Source organism: Lagenorhynchus albirostris, chromosome 6, assembly GCF_949774975.1.
Source record: "Lagenorhynchus albirostris chromosome 6, mLagAlb1.1, whole genome shotgun sequence".
NCBI lineage: Eukaryota > Metazoa > Chordata > Mammalia > Artiodactyla > Delphinidae > Lagenorhynchus > Lagenorhynchus albirostris.
The window spans coordinates 93,187,459-93,209,067 of NC_083100.1; the positions used below are offsets into that span (position 1 = coordinate 93,187,459).

Consider the following 21,609-nt stretch of genomic DNA (forward strand, 5'->3'; position numbering starts at 1 on the left):
ATGATAGGATATGATCCTATGTCTTTTGATTAAAAAGATTTTACTCTTTACCAAACCCTTACACTAAATGTCACCCCTTAGTGCTGACCTAAAGATATTTTCCTGTGCTCACCCTTTATAAGTACTATAGAGCCCTCCATTCTCTCCCAAGTTCTTTGTGTAGCACTGGAGTTCATCACAAGATTACTTAGTAGTGCAGCCAGGTCAGTGCTTCCTCTGTCTGCACTATTAGAGCAGCTAAAGTACTTACTAAATCATGCACGTTACCTTCCATTTCATGCTAACATTCTGTTCTAAGTGGGCTAATATCTGGCTGTGGTTTCAGTAGTTCTTGGGATAATGTCATTTGATTCATTTGCAGATTTCTCTATCCATTCAGCATCTTAAAATCCCTTTGAACTTGTTCAGTTCATGTAACTTCCCTTTTTAAGATTTTACTTAGCGACTGGATCATACTCCAAAGGAAAGGGAAAATAAAATCTATTTAGTGGTAAAAATATGTCAATCATATATGACTTGGAAGTCCATAGATTGTGTCTGTCTTGGCACTCTGTTTGCAACCTTTTTTTAACCTCACAGTTGCTCTCAGATTTGCATTTCAAAACTGTATGTTGAAAGTATTAACTATAAGTTTGCTTACGTTTTTGCTTTTTTTTGGTGGGACCAGGGGAGGCAAAGCTAATTCTCAGTGTAAAAATAATTCTCAGTTTAAGCAACAAAACCTTTTGACATTTTGAAAGACAATCTGATGAAAAAAGTGGTCTGGAAAAGATTTAACGTGTTTTATGAGGAAGTAGTTTCCTAAAACTTGATCAGAGACTTTTAAAAAGGATATACTTTGGAGAAAAGACCTGTCACAAAGATGGTGAGTGACTGGATCTGTTATGAATATTATTTTTCAAAAGGTTAAGAATAAGGAATGACAGTTGCTTATGAAAGGAGGGGGAGTCAAGAGGCCCAGTATTATGTAGAAATTAAACTAGTTATAGGGCATAAAGAGAATGATCTTTTATAGACAAAGTAAACTACTTGGAGTAGGGCTTCCCTGGTGGTGCAGTGGTTAAGAATCCGCCTGCCAGTGCAGGGGACACGGGTTCGAGCCCTGATCTGGGAAGATCCCACATGCTGCGGAGCAGCTAAGCCTGTGTGCCACAACTACTGAGCCTGCGCTCTAGAGCCCACAAGCCACAACTACTGAGCCCGTGTGCCACAACTACTGAAGTCCGCGTGCCTAGAGCCCAAGCTGCACAACAAGAGAAGCCACTAAAATGAGAAGCCCGCGCACCGCAACAAAGAGTAGTCCCCGCTTGCTGCAACTAGAGAAAGCCCCTGCGCAGCAACGAAGACCCAACACAGCCAAAAACATAAAAATTTTTTTTAAATTAAAAAAAAAAACCTACTTGGAGTAAAAAAAAAAAGTGGAACTATTATAAAGGATGAAGAATTAGGAAGACGATAAAGGAAAAATGAGAAAAATAGAACAGGAAATAAGCTAGCCTGTTATTCTAAATGCTCTTTGAAATGTACTTTGGTAGGAAATAAAATGAACCACCCCCGTAGAATGTTTATGTTCTTGTGACTAAGCACTTTATTACTACTTTTATGGTTGCATCATTGAGGCTCTTATGATGGTTAGCATAGTACCTTTGCCTGTAGAGTATACTAGCTATTGAATGAATGTTGAAAGTGATCTGAAGTTACTTGAAATTTGTTTAATAAGTCCCTACAATGACAAAATAATTTTCTTGGTTGATAATATTTTTTGAAATTGGTGCTTTGCCTACACCCTCATAACAAGCATTTTAAAAGCGTAGGAGAAACTTGGGTTTCTTTAAAGCTTGTTAACTGAGTATGGGAATTTTGGCTGTCAAAGCCAGATACCTATGTGTATGTCCCTGTTGGGGATGTAGATTTGGGCCCAATTATAAAGTAGAGAAGCATTTTTCTTCTTTGTAAAACCTGAAGTAGCATGTCCTTAATACCCTTATGTACTTTCTGTCTTCTTCAGGGAAGCAGTGCTTCTTAGTCCTACGTCAGCAGCAGTTTAATGTCCAGGCTCTTGCAGCCGTGGGAGACCACGCAAGCAAGCAGATGGTTAAATTTGCTGCCAAGTAAGTAAGCAATTATATCCTGTTGTCAGAATAAACAGTGGTGGGAACCGGGGCTCCCAGGGCTTTGGACCATTTTCATGCATTAACATCAACGCTTCCTTTGTTTAAAAATGTAGTTATTTAAATTGTCAGTTCAGTGTTGCTGAATACATTAAAGTTATAAAAGAGAAAATATGGAGCACAGACTTGAAATTCATTTGGAACTGCTGAAGCAGCACTCTATACAGACAAGTCACATTTACTTTCAAGTAGAGTTACAAAAAGCCTGGCAGCGTCAACACTGCAAAGCAACTTTATTTTGTTGTGTGTGTTGAGCTTCATTTCCTCCCTCCCTCCCCTAGTTTGAGATTTGCATGTTAAGCAACAAGTTTTCTAACTAAATAATAGAAGTGTTTAAAATAAAAGAATGTGATTTTGCAAATGATTCCATCCTGAAGAAGTAAAACAAATGCGCTAACATGTTACAGCTTTTAACTTTGACACCAAAAAGGTTTAAAAAAAAAAAAAAGTAAAGTTTGCTTTTTTCCCCCCCATAAAAGTATTATTGTCTGGCTCAGGGTTCCTATAGAAGCTTATTGTTTTGTTCAATTTACAAGGGGCAGGATACAGAGATAGTGTAGTGGTTGTGCCTGCTGGAGCTCTAAAGTTATAAGAGTTGGTGATGTGGCTAGTTTTATTTGCATGTTTTTCTCAATTTAATTGAAATTTTATTTCCATGATGATCAAAGAAGACTCAGAAAAATGGAAAATTTTAAGTAGTAGAGTACTTCATAGGCATAAATATTTTTTAAAAGAAATTCAGTTGAGTAAATGTTACATTTTTTCTATTGATTTTTTTTAACATCTTTATTGGAGTATAATTGCTTTACAATGATGTGTTAGTTTCATGCTGTATCACAAAGTGAATCAGCTATACATATACATATATCCCTGTATCTCCTCCCTCTTGCATCTCCCTCCCACCCTCCCTATTTTCTATTGATTTTTATCTCTGTTATTTATATATATATATATGCTTTCAAAGATGAGTTAATATAGATAGAATTATCAATTTTAGAACTAGAAGGAGAGTAAAAACTCATCTAATTTAATATCTTAATTTATGGTTGGGCCTTCCCTGACTCCCTCAGCACAGTGGTTTACATATAATGGATGCTTAGCAACTGGTTTTGGTTAACAGATTTATTTATCCAATTTAGTTTTATTGTATCATAGCAATACCTGCCCTCTGGTTTAAAGACTCCAGTGCCATGAATTACATCAATTTACTGATGTGCTCAGAGGTCTCAGTACCATTAGCCCTACCTCTCCCTATCTCCCAGTCCTGCTGCCCAGAGACTGTCACTTTCATTTCTTCTACCTGTATCATTTGGTGATTAGGTTTGCTGTTTTAATACCTAGTCCTTAAGGGTATATGCTTGTGGGGTGCATTTGTCACCTAGCCTTTTCAGGTCAATCTGTATCCTATGAAGTGGGACATAGTAAATGTGGTCCCTAGAAATAAACTTTGTCTACACAGAGAGCCCCTGAAAACCACAGACATATATGCTAAATTATATTCAATATACTGGAAAATACTGAGGAAAAGTCAACTTCGAGTCAACAAACTTTATGGCTTCTGTCTTTTATATATTAAATTGGTTCTGAAAACTAATATATGAAGCTGATAGTTCATATAGAATATATTTTTTTGTTCAACTGCATTATAACCTCCGTATTACATTCTTAAAGGATTATCGTCTGAAAGTCTTTTGGAAATCCCATTTACCCTTAATCACTAAGAGGCATTCTACTATCAAGAGAACAGTCAATTCATTTGATATCTCTAGAGGCAGACACGTTAAAGTAGTCCACAAATAGTTATTTCTTATTTTGGATCTTCTCAGAAACTCCTGGGACTTGACTGACAGCAGTTGACCATATCAGATGTCAACCAAAGCTTACCAGCTGGAAAAGATACTTGCGCACAGAACTTAGTTCACTAATGCCCTTATAATATATGTTAAAGAATGGCTTTTATCTAAAAGGGATAGTGTATGCATGATCTTTTTTTTAGAATAAGGGAAGAATTTAGATAATTTAACCTGGATTTCATAATCTTGAAGTGGATGGAACTCAATCAAGATCTAGATCTGATTTTAATCTCTTTGTTTTGTTTTTGTTTTTGGCTGCGTCACTTGGCGTGTGGGATCTTAGCTCCCCAACGAGGGATTGAACCCAGGCCCCGGCAGTGAAAGAGCCAATTCCTAACCACTGGACTGCCAGGGGATTCCTGAGATCTGATTTTAATCTTAATTCAGGTTTAACAATTAAGTTGTGACTTTGATTTCTTTTTTAAAGCAAAGAACAATGTAGCTATTTTTAGTTCATTTAAAAAACTGGACTTTATATAATTAGTAATGTGTGGGAAAAGATGGTTTCATAATAGAGCTGTTGCATATTATAAAGCCTTTGACTGGTTATATACAGGCGAATGGACCCAGTGTGTGTGTGTGGCAGGTGGGGGGGGGTACGCGGGCCTCTCACTGTTGTGGCCTCTCCCGTTGCAGAGCACAGGCTCCGGACGCGCAGGCTCAGCGGCCATGGCTCACGGGCCCAGCTGCTCCGCGGCATGTGGGATCCTCCCGGACCGGGGCACAAACCCGTGTCCCCTGCATCGGCAGGCGGACTCTGAACCACTGTGCCACCAAGGAAGCCCCCAAAATGGACCCAATTTTATACAATAGGTTTAACATGTAGAACTTAAGTTACAATTATTTAACTTTTGGCACTACTCATATGTTAAGGTATCTGTCCTGAGTTATTAACAATAAATGTATAATAGTTTTTGCTACCTTGTGAAAAAGGAAAATTCTCATGACTCCCTATGGTGAAAAATGATGAGTTTTTAATTTTTGTGGCTGGTTGATAAGATAATTTTCTTAGGAATATGATTTGTTGCTCCTGGTATGTCAGTCAGCTTGTCTTTATGTGATTTTGCTCTACTTCTAGGTAGTTCAGAAATCCTGATCTTCCTTGGTAACAAGTCTAAAGCACATGTCCTTTCTGTTAGAAAGGCAGTAGTATGATCTTATATTCAAAGTACCAATTTTTAAAGAAGAAAATCAAGAGCAGAAAAATTTTACTTTGAAAATTACCTGCTCTATTTATAAATAATAATAAATCAAGTGAAATTGTAGTATAAATTCTAAAGAACTTTCAGAACTTTTAGGAAAAAGATGTGTTGGTTTTTTTCTTCATCCTTCAAAATCCTTTTCTTAAAAAGTCCATACTTGGGCTTCCCTGGTGGCGCAGTGGTTGAGAGTCCACCTGCCGATGCAGGGGACACAGGTTCGGGACACGGGTTCATACCCCGGTCTGGGAAGATCCCACATGGCGTGGAGCGGCTGGGCCCGTGAGCCATGGCCGCTGAGCCTGTGCGTCCAGAGCCTGTGCTCTGCAATGGGAGAGGCCACAACAGTGAGAGGCCCGCGTACCGCAAAAAAAAAAAAAAAAAAGTCCATACTTGCCAGAAGTTTCTTTCTAAGTGCTATTTTTATCTAAAATCTGTAATGGCTTCCTATTTCCAACCATGTTCAATATTAATTCTACCTGCTGGTTCCCCCTGTTATTTCCCACTATTTCTCAATATACATGCTTCAGATTGGACAATCTCTCCATGTCTACAATGACCTCTTTTCTAATTTTACTTCTTATTTTAAAGGCTTTAGTTTTACTCATTAAATCCTCATTCTTTGTCACTTAGCTTATTATTAAGCCCATGTTCTTCATGATCCTCACTGATTGGTTTCTCTTTTCATTTCTCTGGGGTCCACAAATGTGTTCTTGGGAGATTGGAAGTTTTCTATATTTTTTTAAATTTTAGTGTACATTTTGGTGATTATCTTAAAGTTCCATAAGGATACTATGCCATATCATTTTATAGGCTAACTTACAGCAGAGAACTGCTGTGTAAATTGTGTTCATGCCAACTGAAGCCGATGATATCCATGTTCTGTACAAATGAAGATTTCACTGTAGTTTGAATAGTGACATGCTGACAAGTTGGGTTACTAGGTGGTACTTGGTAGTTAAGAAGTATTTTGAACTTTAAAAGCCTGTGCCGCTCAAGCACATTTATTGAATCCTATTTTCATCTATATAGGGGCAGCATATAGTACAATATGTACTACAATACATAGTACATATTTATGTACAATAGTTTCCATATAAGGAAAAATGTTTCTATTTCCAGTTCTAGTATTTATCAGATTAGATACCCAATAGTACAATAGTTTCCATATAAGGAAAAATGTTTCTATTTCCAGTTCTAGTATTTATCAGATTAGATACCCATTTGATTCAAATTTCAATTAACAATACTACATTATTAACTTTCACTGGAATAAGATAGTTTTATAAAATTATCAGCTGATATTTTATTTAAATTGTCATTCTTGGTTGCTTTTTGCAGAACTTTGGTTAATTATGAGGCCAAATTATCCTGAGTCAACTTCAAAGTTAATGTTTTATGGAATTATGAGCAAGCATTCTTCATATTACTAGTATTAAAATAAAAATACAGAAAATTAAATCTAGAACTGGATATGAGGCTACAGCTTTATACAGTAAACCAAATGTCAGCAATTTAGTTTTAACAAACCTTAAATTAATATTGTTGATTTGAATTTTGTTGTTTTTAATATTTGTTTCAATTTTCTTTAAAAATTCGCTTTGAGGAGAGTTCCCTGGCTGTCCATAGGTTAGAACTCCACACTTTTACTGCCGTGAGCCCGGGTTCTATCCCTGGTCTGGGAACTAAGATCCCACAAGGTGAGCAGCATGGCCCAGGAAAAAAAAAAAGACTGTAAAAATTCGCTTTGATTTCAAGTTAAGGGCTATAACCATAAGGCATTTATTTCTACTAGTTTTATACTTGTAGGTATTTAATTAACATGATAAAACTAATTTAAGTGTTTACTGAGGGTCCCTGATATTGCCAAGAGAGGCCACTGATCTATGCCATATTTAGTTGTGCTTAATTCTTACCAAGCTTATTTTGAACTTAAAATTCTTGGGGTTTTGGTGAAGAAAACTGGGTTCACAAAATAAGTCATCATAGAACTACTAGGATGATTTAAACCTTTAACTTCTACAACGTGCCAATGGGCAATGGAATGTAAGAGTGGCCCAGAGACTTAGCTCCTCACTGACTAGGCACATGACTTCATAAATTGTTTACTGTATGTTAGTCTTTCTTCATTCTTTACAGCTAAGACCCTTCTTTGAACATTTTTATTTCTACTTGCCTGGGAAATATTAAAGCCTGAGATTAGGTGTGGCACTAATTCACTGTAATTGAAAGAAGTTACTTGACATATAAACCAAGTTTGTGCCTGTCTCGGAATTGGAATACAGATTTTTATTGTGATAAGGTGGTTTATTATTTCAAAAAATATTTACACAATTGATGTTTTACGGGTGCTGTTTTGATTTAACTGGCAAATATATGGTTTCTCATGTTTGGGCATTTTGAGTTCTTTGCCTCAATGAATTGTTAGTTTATATCATCAAAGCATTTTATGTTGGTACGTTACTTGAAAAACTAGTATGTAGCAACTTTATAGCCTGTCCTCTTTTCAACTAATCTTTTATTATACCTTGCCCAGGATTTTAAAATTATTAATTTGAATATGGGTAGCTATGTAGATCTGTGGAGCTCATTTCTCATTGAGTACAGTAATATTCAACAGATTATTTCTGACAACCAGAAACCTAATAAATTTGTTGCCAGTTTTGCTGAAAACTTTTAATACTCAAGTTTCTGTGTTTAAATTTTAATAGTTTTTGTTGCTATTAGAATATGTAAATATGAGAAAGAAAAGCTTAGAATATGTCTTTTTCACCATTATTCATTTTTGAGGGGGAGAGGAGAAGGGGGTAAATAAGAATCAAATGGAAATCATTTTGAAATATATGAGCTATTGACTGCCTAAAATTATAATTTTGGTCATCACCTAGCTTTCACCAACTCTCAAGTTTATCTGTACTATTAATAATAACAGTCAGCATATATCAATATAGAATAGGATTTCTTACATATTTTAGGCCTTTATTGTGACAATCTAGTATAAAAAAGCACTTTGAGGGGCTTAAAACTGTCGTGCCTAAAACAATGTAAAATAAAAGGTAAAAACACTATTCATACAAAGTGTATGCTGCTAACCTCCCATCATTATCTTGTGTATATTGAGTAGATTATATAAATTATGATGGGGTACTCTTCAGTGACCTTATATTTTTTAAATGAAAGGCCATGGAAAAAAGCTCCCCCATACACACCTACACTTGGACTTTTATTGCATGTGAAATAATTATTTTTAATATTTAAGAAACTTAATCTACAATTAAAATTTAGTATGATGATTGCCCTTACTTTATCTTGCCAAGCTTTCCAGTATCTACCATGAATTTTTATATTTATCGGGTGCACCCCAGTAAAGGTTCAGTGCAGTGGTCACCAGTAGCTTCCCTATCTCATGTACAGGGGAAATAACAGATTTGATTGTAACAGTAGCAGCAATAATAGCTAACTATTACTGTATACTGAGTATGGAGCTGCAGAGTGCCATACTTGCATTTTCCCCCTTGGTCCTCATAGCAGTACTGTGAGGTGTGGATACCATTTTGTCTTTTTTTTTTTTTCTTGTCTATTCATTTTTTACAGATAAGAACGTTGATACTTAAAATACTAAGGTCTCTTTGACTCTAGGCTCATGCTTCTGTGTCATCCTGCCTCTCTAAGATTACATAAGGATATTAGTTCAAAGCCCTCCACATTATATGTAGCTCACTTAGAATACAACCTTAATGTCATTGAAATACGTTGGTGACTGGAAAAGGGAAACCCTGTTGCTTTTTGCCTCAAAAATATCTTTTCTAGAGTGTGCAGTTTATTCTGGTATATATCCTCAAGGAGTAGATAGCTATTTTTTTTCTTGAGGGTGATAATGACTTTTAAATACTGTCCCCAAGTTTTTGAGAATGAAAACTGGTGAAAAATAATAATTTTGGTTTTAAAAAGTATAGCTGATAATAAAGTAATAAAAAAAGATTTTTGTGTTGTCATAAATTGATGCTAAAAACAGTTCCAAAGAAGGAATGAAATGTTTTTCTAACCATCAGTAATGCTAATGAGCTTGTCTCCTCTAGCATAAAGCAGTAGTTGCCTTCCTAAGGAATCACCCCATTGTTAAAAAGCATGCAGTAAAAACAGTGGGGTGGGGGGAAGGTAGTTAGAAAGTAGAGTTTCATGTTTGCAAAGACAGTTATTTTTCTTGAATAATTTTAATATAAAAATATTTGATAGCTATAATTATAAATATGAAACCTAAAGCTCACTAGGCAAGTTTACATCTTCTTTTGCTTAATCTGTTGCCTTTTCCTTACCATCATCAGCACTGCCACACAGTGCATCTTATACATATTCTTATCGCTCTTGCTCTGAGAAGTAAAACACAAAGTCACTCAACAAAGCAGCTGTGTGGTGTATGCAAGTGATGTGGAAATAAGACCACACTCAGAATTTAAAATAGGAATTTATCCTTTACCAAGATTCTGGACTCAGGAAGGAAATGAAAGAGCTTGGCTGTATGGATAACTGATACTGTTCCTTAACATATCACGCTCTTTGTAACACACTTGTACAAACTAAACTTCTGTCTGCTAGAATTGCTCTGTTGTCAGCAAAGGAGGAGATCTTAGACATTGAGGTATGGGTGCCCTTTTGGGTTAACTTTTTGTAGAGTGGTGCTAATATTCAGTCAGTTCTGTTATTGTAATAAATGCATTCCTAAAAAAAATACTGTGCTATGCAAAAGTATGAAATAAAAACCTTAAGGTTAGTGCAGAAAATAGGTAAATAGCACAACAGTCAAAAAGTTCAGGGACTTACCTGGCGGTCCAGTGGTTAAGACTCTGCACTCCCAATTCAGGTGACATGGGTTTGATCCCTGGTCACGGAACTAAGATCCCACGTGCCACACTGTGCAGCCAAAAACAAAAACAACCTTCATCAGTGACATAGTTTTATAAAAAGAACCTAATTTTATTAAAAACATAGAATAGTTTTATACATATTGAATGGTGGAGAAATATATGAATACAATAAATCTCTCACTATCTTTACAAAGACATACTGTTTCTGAGTGGAAGTGGGTATCAGAAGAGTTGCAGCTTGGAAATTATTATCAAGTGCTACAAGGAAGGCTGTCTGAAATTGGAAGGAAAGTTGGACCACCAGATGGGGATGGGTGTGGCTTGTAACGCAGGTAGATGTTTGAGGGGTGTGTGTTTTATGTATTCCTGTGTGGCTAAGTTCACCTGAGTACAGTTGTCTGCATTGACCTAGTGTTTCTCACAGGTGAAATCTGGTATAGGCAAACACAAAATTCTCATTATGCTCAGATTGATACCTAATATATCAATTGTGTTGGGATTAATTCACATTTTCAAAACAAGTGTTAAAGCAAAACTATACTCTTAAAAGAGATAATGATGCTTGTGCAGTGAGTGGGTCCAAATATAAGAGTCTTATCTGTTTGCTGACTGCTTATGTGTGGAGGTGAGGAAAAGAAAGAGGTGGAAAATGACTTCAGAGTTTCTAGTTCGAGAAACTCTGTGGAAAAGATACCATCAATCTGGAGTAAATTCCCAGGATGGGCTGGGACTAAATACAATTCACTCTCTGGAGCTGGATGGGCTCAGCTTCCCTTAGAGCACTTGGCCAGGGAAAGTGTGGATACTGAACAGGGGTGGGGTTCTGTTAGCAATGAAGAAGGGGAGAGGGATTTGGATAGACAGCTGTAGTATCTCCTAAACTTGCTTACTATTTTGAGTAAATTGGAGAGAAGTTCCAACCTTTTGAGTTCATGAAAAGCCCAAAGATTGAAATAGGTTGTTTTACTGAAACCATTTTATTTTTCTGGCTGATAGGATTCTGCTCCTCCTCTTCCGAGTCATCCTCTTATTCTAAATGTTCTCAAGTGACTATATGGAACAAGTTGGCCTTAAAATTCCTTACTTTTCCTCCCCTGTCTTCACCATTGCTTCACTTTGACAGCTCACTCCTGTGGCCACAGCTTGGATTTTGCCCCTTAGAATTTCATTTTAAACTCCAGTAGCCATTCTCTCTAACCATAATTTCCACCTTTCTACCTCTAATGCCTCCTAATCTTCTGTTGGACCTCATCAAGGTTTGTATTTTTTTTATCAACCTCCCCATTTTCTCCTAGTTTTGTCTGTCCCCTTTTGACCTCACACAACACCAGTTCCATTCCTACAACTACTCTCACTGCATCCTTATCCACTGTTCTCTGTCTGTTTGTTTCTTTTGCCCTGCAAATGCCCTACTAACTCCCTGCCCCATATACTCTTGATCCCATAATCTAACACCAAGCTTAAAGAGTGTATTGTGTATTTGTGGCAGAACAGTTGATTTTTATTCCTCAGCTGGGACCAGTAGAATATATTCCACTTTTGTAATGAAAATAGAGGTTTATAGGCCACCTCTTTTCATTGTTTCACTGAACTCTTCAGGATCTCATTCCTCTTTATCCCTTAGTTTCTGAGTATAATTATAATAAGAAAATAAAAATTTGGAAAATTCTGTGAGTTTCATTGCTTAATATATTATCAGCCTTCTATTATGATTAAAAGCAGCATATGGGGGCTTCCCTGGTGGCGCAGTGGTTGAGAGTCCGCCTGCTATTGCAGGGGACACGGGTTCGTGCCCCGGTCCGGGAGGATCCCACATGCCGCGGAGCAGCTGGGCCTGTGAGCCATGGCCGCTGAGCCTGCACGTCTGGAGCCTGTGCTCCGCAATGGGAGAGGCCACGACAGTGAGAGGCCCACGTACAGCAAAAACAAAACAAAAAAAAACCAGCATATGAACAGTAACATATAAATGCTAGTGGCTTCTATTACTTATTAAATAAAGCAAAAATTCTTACTTATAGATGTTTTTAGCTTACTTTAGAAATTTGAGGATCAGTGAAACATGAGATAATTCAAATGAATATTTAGTAACACATTCACTTTGGGAGGCTAGCAGTTTAGTTAGTAAGCCAACTAACCATTCTGCTAGAATCTTTGGTTTAGGAAACAGCATAGCTAGAAATACGTTCATGAGGAAAAGGCCATTTCTAATCCTCATTTAATTTTCATACTGTCTTAGATCTTTTTTTATATTAAATGCTTGTCATTATCTTTAGTGCTAGGGGAGTGCCTAAGGACTGTTTATTTATTCTCAAGGTATTTCCGTCTTGAAGGGCAACCCAAAGAGGCTGGACATTTAAAACATGTGAACTCCTACACAAAAAAGTGGGAGAAATAATGGTATTTATATGTTAATTCCACGAGGCCCTACATTTAACTCTATTCCCTCTGGCCATATACCAGGTGGAAAAAAGCAAGGACTCCGCTATTAAAAATATCAAATCAGATAGTTCCAGCTGGGGTTTCCTAATCATTTAAGAGGCAAACTATGAGGTCACTTTTAATATCTTAAATAGATAACTATCTTAGCATTTACTTTAGATATTAAATCTGAGGTGTTTATCTTTCCCTTACTGACTAGATTGTACCACTAGCAGTTTCTAGCTTTTTAGTATTTTCCTTAAGAGCTACATTAAAGCTTAATATGGGGTCAGTTTTCCCAAAATTATCTTTCCTAGGAAAAACCAATTCATCAAAATACTAATCCGAAAAGTTGACTCACTAATTGGATTTAAGTGCCACAGGACTCTTCAACACATTATTTTAATCAGTTTGTTGGAAAGATCAATTTTCTTACGGTTAAATGCATACAGAAATGAAACAACTAAATGAGTTACATGGGAAGGTTGGCACATCTCATTCCCTAGAGATCTTTAAGAACGGATTCTTAATTGTATTCTCTGAAATGGTTTGAGGTCTTTAAATGAAATTTGTCTGGAAGCAGGAAGATGGGATACCTATCCAGGCCAGTGTTTGTGGATCCCCATCTTTTGTTGACATTAATGTTCTAATGTTTAGTAGCTGGTGTTTGAGCTGAGGCAAGAAGTCATCCCTTTTTTCCTTTTAAAATTATTGTTTATTTAGTGCCATTTAAAAATAATGAGCAGAGTAGTTTGTGTTAGTTATGGTTGAGCCTTGAAAAGACAAGTGTTTTTTTTTTTTTTGCAGTACACGGGCCTCTAACTGTTGTGGCCTCTCCCATTATGGAGCACAGGCTCCGGACGCACAAGCTCAGCATCCATGGCTCACGGGCCTACTCGCTCCACGGCATGTGGGATCTTCCCGGACCCGGGCACGAACCCGTGTCCCCTGCCTCGGCAGGCGGATTCTCAACCACTGCGCCACCAGGGAAGCCCAAGACAAGTTTTTTTAAAGGTGGCCCTGTAGGCCTTTTTGTATTAACTGCTATTAAGGACTATAGTGAATGTAAACTGTATTCACTATAGTGAATGTAAACGCAGGTTTTTAAGTTTAAAATTAAAGTGTTGTAAAAGGCTACAGTTCGTTTGAAGTGCAGGTGTTAAAAACTGAATTTTGCTATTCGTGCTTATGTAACATCTCCCACCCCTAGCATAGCGATGTTCGGATTCTGAATAAAAGGCTTACTCAGGCTGTAATATTTGTATATGTATGTATTTTATTTTCTTTTTCTTCATATTAGTCATTGTGGTTAGGTTATTTATTGGTCCTTGTGAGTCACAAGTATGTTTCTCATTTTCTAATGAGTCACCTAGCTACATACAAGTTTATTTTCTTTCCTTTCTAGATCTTTCACCTGAAAATAACTATTTTACTTACTTGGTAGGTTAAATTTTCAGTTTATACGTTAAGTTTTAGAACTGTAAATATCAAAATAATACTCAGAAGAAGGTTCATTGATTTAGAAAACTTTTATTAGCACCTGCTCCAGTCTAGACACTCTGCTAGGCTCGGGTATTCAGTGACTCTGTATATCACATAAGGAACTTACTTGGGGGACAGGACAAAAATAAACAACTGCATGCAGAGGCATGTTACAGGTCCTATGATGGAAGTATATGTATATATCATCCACAATTGAGGCCCAGAGGGTGGTGGGCATTTGGGTTCCCCTTGAGCATCATGTGGATAAGTTGGTGAACATAGGCGAGGTTATTATATTGTTCTGGATTGCAGCTCTTTGAACAACTGTACCTAGATAGTTTATACCTCTTTGTTGGAATGAGGTGCTTATCTATTGGATCAGAAACAGAACTATATTGGCCCTGTCCAGTTCAACATTTGTATTGAAAACTTTGATAAATATGTGCTTTAAAAGTAGGTCTTGGGGGCTTCTCTGGTGGCACAGTGGTTGAGAGTCCGCCTGCCGATGCAGGGGACACGGGTTCGTGCCCCGGTCCGGGAAGATCCCACATGCCGCGGAGCAGCTGGGCCCGTGAGCCATGGCCGCTGAGCCTGCGCGTCCGGAGCCTGTGCTCCGCAACGGGAGAGGCCACAAGAGTGAGAGGCCTGTGTACTGCAAAAAAAAAAGTAGGTCTAAAATCTGGTGTCAAAAGTTCCTAGTTTATGGGATTAATTCTTCTAAGCTAAATATAACTTTAAGTAATAACTTTATTCTCTTTTATGCAAAGATTCTGATGTATATATGTTGAGGCTGGCAACAACAGAACATCAAGATACATCAGCGTTACCAGAGAAGGCAGTATGATTCTTGGGCATTTTGAAAACTATTTGTGAAGGGCCTGTTATTTTCAGTTTCTTTCACATAAGCTATAAAGGAATCTGGCAGCTCATGAGCTTCTAAAAATGAGAATGCATTATTTCAAAGTGAGCTGATGTTGTATTCTGGAGTATTTAAAATTTGGTGCTAATTTGTGAGTCTGTAACAGAACTGTCGAGTGCAGTAATCAGTACATGATCTTACTAGCTGTGTGATCTTGGGCTAATTACTTGACCTTTCAGAGTCTCAGTTTTTTCAACTATAAATTGTTAGTAGCACCTACCTTCACACAGGAACTGGAACATAAAAGGAAATTGCCAAAGTGACATGGGAATAATAATACTTTAGGTATTTGTATCTATTAAGATCAATTTCGTTTGAGCTGTAAAAATAAAACTGCTTCTTCAACCTTAAATACGGAGAACATGAACAAAACTAATGTAGGAGAATGACACAAAATTTATGATGCATTCCATATTTTTTGCAAATGAGAAAAAATGTGGAGGAGTATGGTAAACAGTGATTATAGGAAGAGGGGGTTGGGTATATGATGGGGAACTTAAAATTTTAAATTTACACGTTATTTAACATTGGAATTGTTAACAATAAAAAAGTATATTCTTTTACAATAAAAAATAAGTTTTTGAAATAATGTTTAGAAAACACTGTTTAAAAAATAACTTAAAAATATAAGAACAAACCTTGCCATTTTCCATCCCTCACTGGTGAGGGGTAGTGTGAATTGGGGGTGATTATTCTTTGTTCTCCAAGAGGACTTGTCAGAGTCAGAACCTCCCACTGGGACCCAGTGACAAAAAAATAGATGAAGTACTTCTTTCCCAGATCTGTTTCTCCACCATTTGTATGCAAGATGGTGACCACTTTGACTAGAGTCCCATACTGTTAAATTCCTTTTCACCTATAAATCAGCTACCCGCACCAACGGCCTTTTCTCAGTCATTGTGATTCTTATGCCCTATCCCAGTGTTCTCCAAAGTGTGATTTGCTCAAGATTACCCACTGAAGGAAAGAAAATAATTAAACTTGTTTCTTTCCTTTCCTTCCTTTCTTTTTGATCTAAAAGTGTAAGCAAAAATTTGAGTTTTTCTAATAGTTAATTTATAGATAAACACTGGGCCTATCACTTGGATTGCATCTCAGAAGGTCACATGTCACCTATAGCATGTGAGGCCTCTGAAGGAAGACTGCAGGATTCCAGTAACACAAAGGAGCTAACACTGGTACCCCAACTCTCTGGTTCACTTTCAGCATATTGTAGCCAATTGAAGTTTACCGTGCCTGGCTAACTGGTTTGGGGGGATTATATTTATTAAAATAACAGACTGACCCTCAGAAAATGGACAAAGGATTTCTATCAAGAGACTATAGAATGAAGATAAAACTTAAAACATACGCACAACAAGAAAATGTTAACACTGACACTTACAGTGTGGGATCTTTGTATCAGCCATATTATGAAGTGGTAGTGGTGGTGGTGGTGGTGGTGTTTTAATGATAATCCAATCAGATCTGACAAGATTTCAGTACTCCCCTAGCTAGATAGAAATTATCAGGAAAACTGTGTGAAGTATGGATTTGCTATTGCTAATTATGGATCATTATTGCTAATTATGAATCTCTCCCCAAGTTTATATTTGCCTAAAGCTAATATTTACATGTATATAATTTTAAAATAAATATATACATATTGAGGTGCATACTCCCCATTTTTTTTTTACTGGTAAAGTAAATCAAATTATCAAAAATGTTTGTATGGCTTCCCTGGTGGCGCAGTGGTTGAGAGTCTGCCTGCCGATGCAGGGGACACGGGTTCGTGCCCCGGTCCGGGAAGATCCCACATGCCGCGGAGTGGCTGGGCCCGTGAGCCATGGCCGCTGAGCCTGCGCGTCCGGAGCCTGTGCTCCGCAACGGGAGAGGCCACAACAGTGAGAGCCCCGCATACCGCAAAAAAAAAAAAAAAAAAAGTTTGTAGATAGCTGCTCAACCCTATAGTTGATATATTAACTATCTATAGCTGTCATTATTAAGCGTATATATGAGGTTAATGTCTGTCTATTAACCCTATAGTTTATATATTTAAGTATTCTCTCCTTTTTGAAACATGTTACTTCCTTGGACCTCTAATGCCATTCATTTAGTTTTTTGGGTTTTTTTTTTAAGTCTCTTCTTCTCTCCCATCTAGAGTTCTGTCATGATCTTCAGCATTTCTGAAGGATAGTAAACAATAGGTATAAGTGAGATTTGCCCCCAAAAAACTGATTTGTGTGACAAAACCAAGAAGTAATTCCAGATAAGTTGTTTTAAGACTGTTTTATGCAGTGCTGATTTTGAAATGTGTTTATAACCCCTACGTCCTTAACCTTGAGTAGTCAATTTGAAGAGGCCAGTATTGGATAAATTCTGCTGTATTTGATAAGAAATGGATAAATTCTGCTGTATTTGATAAGAAATCAACCCTAATGTTTCATAGTCAAATTTTGTGTATCTGTTTTTTTAAAATCTCTTTACAATGCATAATACCCACTGTAGGTTTGCAGTGTGTATGTGATGATATACCACATTAAAGAATAAGGCAGTACGCAGTAGTGCATTATTTTAGACTGTGAAGCTTACTTCCTTCAAGTACTGAAACTATTTTGACAACTTTAACAGAATCTTTGAAGCCTGTTTTTTTACATTCTTCCTTTTTCTTAATGGCACAAGGCCACTATTGTGAACGTCTGTTACTGTGCTAGATTATAATGTGTTGTTTGCCACTTTCATGTTTTTGTTTGTTTTGCTTTGTTTTTTAATATATATTCTTCAGCAGTCAGCTGTTACTTAATATAACAGTTGTGCCTACTTCTAATAGTTCCAACAAACTTTTGTTTAGTTTGTCGCTTCTTATGTAATATAGACATGAAAACTTACAATCAAGATTGATAAAACTACAGATAACAGAAGTATCCCTGTGGTTATTAGGGAGGCCCTAAATAGTAAACCGTATGGCACTCATGTTGGAAAGATGGTATTTTATTCCTTCAGATAACTGAGTACTGTTTGTTTTTTTCCCCAAGTGGCGTGGGGTTTTTTGTTGTTTTTTTTAAATTTATTTTATTTATTTTGGGCTGTGTTGGGTCTTCATTTCTGTGCGAGGGCTTTCTCTAGTTGCGGCGAGCGGGGGCCACTCTTCATTGCCATGCGCGGGCCTCTCACTGTCGCGGCCTCTCTTGTTACGGAGCACAGGCTCCAGACGCGCAGGCTCAGTAGTTGTGGCTCACGGGCCTGGTTGCTCCGCGGCATGTGGGATATTCCCAGACCAGGGCTCGAACCCATGTCCCCTGCATTGGCAGGCATATTCTCAACCACTGCGCCACCAGGGAAGCCCCAAGTTGCGTGTTTTATAATTGCTTCAGTAATTCATACATTATATCATTTGTTTAAAAATTGAAAAAGCCCACAAACTTGATAGCCCACTCAAAATATTTTTATAATATACTTTATATAAAGAATGGTGATTTTTACATTTTTTTTCCTAAAGGCAGTTTACGTTCAAAGTAAACAAATGAAATTGAACGGTTGACAGTTCCTAATAGATGACATAAAATCTTTTGTGCTTATTAAGGCATTTTTAATATCAAGGCTCTACTAATTTTATTTGTAGAGTGGTTCCTTATATGCAGGGGGTAAAAGGGTGTTTGGAAAATGAAAGAGGTATAAAAAAACGCTGTGACAGTGTGTTTTGGGAGGTGTTGGTAATAATAAAAATAGCTGACTCAGCTCTTGAAAAGATATGTTTAATTTACTTCATCCATTTCTCCTACTATAAAGTAGTTCCCAGGAAGCTCCCAGGAGCTTCTACCATGGATTTTTTTTGTTTTTCCTGCCATATGGTCTATAAAAACCGAAGGCTTTTAGTTGCCTGTTATACATAACAAGACATAGTGACATATTTGTTTCAAAATGTAAAACAGACTTTAATAGGATCTTTTTATGGCAGCAGTCAAGCTGTAGTCTATACACAATATAGTATTAAGCCATCTTAACACACAGTGTCAGTTAAAATCATGTTAGACTTTTTCTACAACGTGTAATTTTATCCTTCTATTGGCAGTTAGCTTATTCAAGTATTCCAATATCTCTTGTATTGAGTCTAATTATACACACACGTATACACATAAAGACCGCATAATCTTTTACTAGTTTTAACTAACAAGTTCTAGTCTGACCCTTTTTCATAAATTTGACTCTTTAATTTTGTCTTAATGTTTTTTCTTCTGAATTCATTCACATCAACAATAGGGATAGATACATATAGATGAGGATATAGAGATAGAGATATTAGAACTAAATTATTTTACCAAGATCTAAGTCTGCTATTCTATTAATAGTATATAGCTGCTAGAAATAATATGGAAAAATACTGAGATTGGAAGGGCAAAAAAATTAATTATAGGAATCTTCTATATATTAGTTAAAGCCTACCTTCTTTCTGATTTATGCAGTAGAGCAATTTGTGATAGCAGAAGTTTAGCTTTGGCCCTAGCTTAGAAATATTTCAGGTTTTCAGAAGTTCTTTTGTCAGTTGTTTAGTACTGGAAACAATGTTTAAACTAGTGGTAGTTTTCTAGTCTAGCTGATGAAGTATTTTAGCATATAATATTGAATTAATGAACTAAAGGTAGTCTTAGTTTCAAGTTTCAGGTTCTGGATAAAAGGCGTCATCTGGTTACTTTTGAGAGAGGAAGAAAAGAAAATTTTGTTTTCTTTGATTGGACTGTTAGCTAGCCTTGGGCAGTGTATTTGACCACATTCCAGCTTCTTTTTGGAAGGACACTCGCTTAGTGCTCAATCCTTAAGAGTAGATGTGTTTAACGTGAAGTTGGCTTGAAGAAAACTTCCTGATAATGGAAGGCCTCTTACTAGCGAGTCCAAGGGGGTGAGATAAGAGAACCAGGTGAGTCAGGGACATAGCTGGACTGTCTCAGGGTGGGGCTCTAGTAGGGGCAGGTCAGATTACTCCATGAAGCAATACACTGATCAGTAAGGAAGAGAAAACCTTCCTCATAGAAACATGTGAGATAAGCAGCAGAATTCTCACAAGATCTGAATTATATACTCAGGTATTAAGCTTACCCACGCAAACAGATGAAGCAATGGTAGGTGGCAGTCATACTGAAGAAAGATTCCCAGTATTAGAAGGCCCTTTTATCAATAAACTGAAGCAATGGTAGGTGGCAGTCATACTGAAGAAAGATTCAGCGACCCCAGATTCCCAGTATTAGAAGGCCCTTTTATCAATAAACTGAAGCCTCTTGATCCCCTCATGTCTCAGAGGAGTCTTATTTTAGTTCACCAACCACCTCTTTTACCATAATAAATTTTGAGTTTCTTCAGTACACAAGATTTTTAGCTAGATATTAGGTGATAGGTTTAGTGCAGAAGATTTATGAGAGTGCAAGAGGTATGTGTACTGTTGATTTTTTTTTTTAAGGTAGTTGGTAACAGACATTATAGAACTCCAGGCAGTGTAGCAAAGTGAAAATTTTTGTCTTAGTTCACCATTTTTCACCTATTATCTTCATTATGATCCTTTTCCAACCCAAATGTTTGTTGAAATGGATTGTAGTGTTCTCCTGTGTAAAATAAGTATTGTTAGATTTCTGGAATCTTGTCAAATCGCACCACAACGACTAAGGACCCAGTTCCTTTTCAGAATGAATAGACTTTTTCTTAGGAAAGTTATATCTTGTTGTTGCTTTGCTTTGTTTAGATTCTGGTCATCCATCTTGCAGGATTTTAAGTAGGGACTTGAGCCATGAGACCATAACACAAAAGTTAACTGGGCCTTATGACAGCAGGTAAACAGGGAGTCCAGGACAGATTTTCCTAATCCATTTTTGCCCTTTCTGTTACGTCAGCTGCCGCAGGAAGTCCACTCTCTCCCAGTTGTCACTTTGGCATTTTTCTTCCTTCCTTCTCTTTTCAACTCACTTCTACAGCTCCAGTTACCACCTGAGAGGTTTTTTTTTTTTAGTAAATTTATTTATTTATTTGTTTATTTATGGCTGCGTTGGGTCTTCGTTGTGGTGTGCGGGCTTCTCATTGCGGTGGCTTCTCTTGTTGCAGAGCCCAGGCTCTAGGCGCATGAGCTTCATTAGTCGTGGCACGCAGGCTCAGTATTTGTGGCACACGGGCTTAGTTGCTCTGTGGCATGTGGGACTTCCTGGACCAGGGCTCCAACCCGTGTCCCCTGCATTGGCAGGCGGATTCTTAACCACTGTGCCACCAGGGAAGCCCCTGCGAGTTTTAATTAATAGTTTTACATGGGGAATTGCCTTTGGCCTATTGAGCTGCCATCATACCGACATCACTCTCCAAGATCTGAAAGTTAAATCTTATCCTTTTCCACAAATGTACTATGACACAAATAATAAATTATCTCAGAATTTGAGTGTCTGGTGTTCAAAATTCAAGTTTGTTATAGAATTAAACTGGTCAGGAGATTCATTTATTTTATTCTTAGTATATATTAAGCTTCATATAGATATTCTTAACTAGAATTGCACAATCCAATAGGCTATCTGTCACAAATCCAATGACAGTGTGTACTCAGAAACTACAGGCAATGAGGATTTAATCGCAGCACCCTAATGTCCTCTTATTACCTTGAAATCTTTTCAGTTGACCTTCTATTATTTAATTCCATTACATACCAGTAATTGTATTTACTGAAGCCAGTGTTTCTCCTTATAGGAAATGCTG

At 37.1% G+C, this 21,609-nt stretch overlaps 1 protein-coding gene across 3 annotated transcripts in view; it reads left to right on the plus strand.

Moving 5' to 3' along the window:
- DARS1 (aspartyl-tRNA synthetase 1) overlaps window positions 1–21,609 on the plus strand; it is a 67,625-nt gene that overhangs the window by 15,446 nt on the left and 30,570 nt on the right. For all 3 annotated transcript variants that reach the window (XM_060152965.1, XM_060152963.1, XM_060152964.1), the window contains exon 4: window positions 2,009–2,111. In XM_060152965.1, the coding sequence (XP_060008948.1) occupies window positions 2,009–2,111 (103 nt within the window). The remainder of the gene's footprint in view (window positions 1–2,008; window positions 2,112–21,609) is intronic.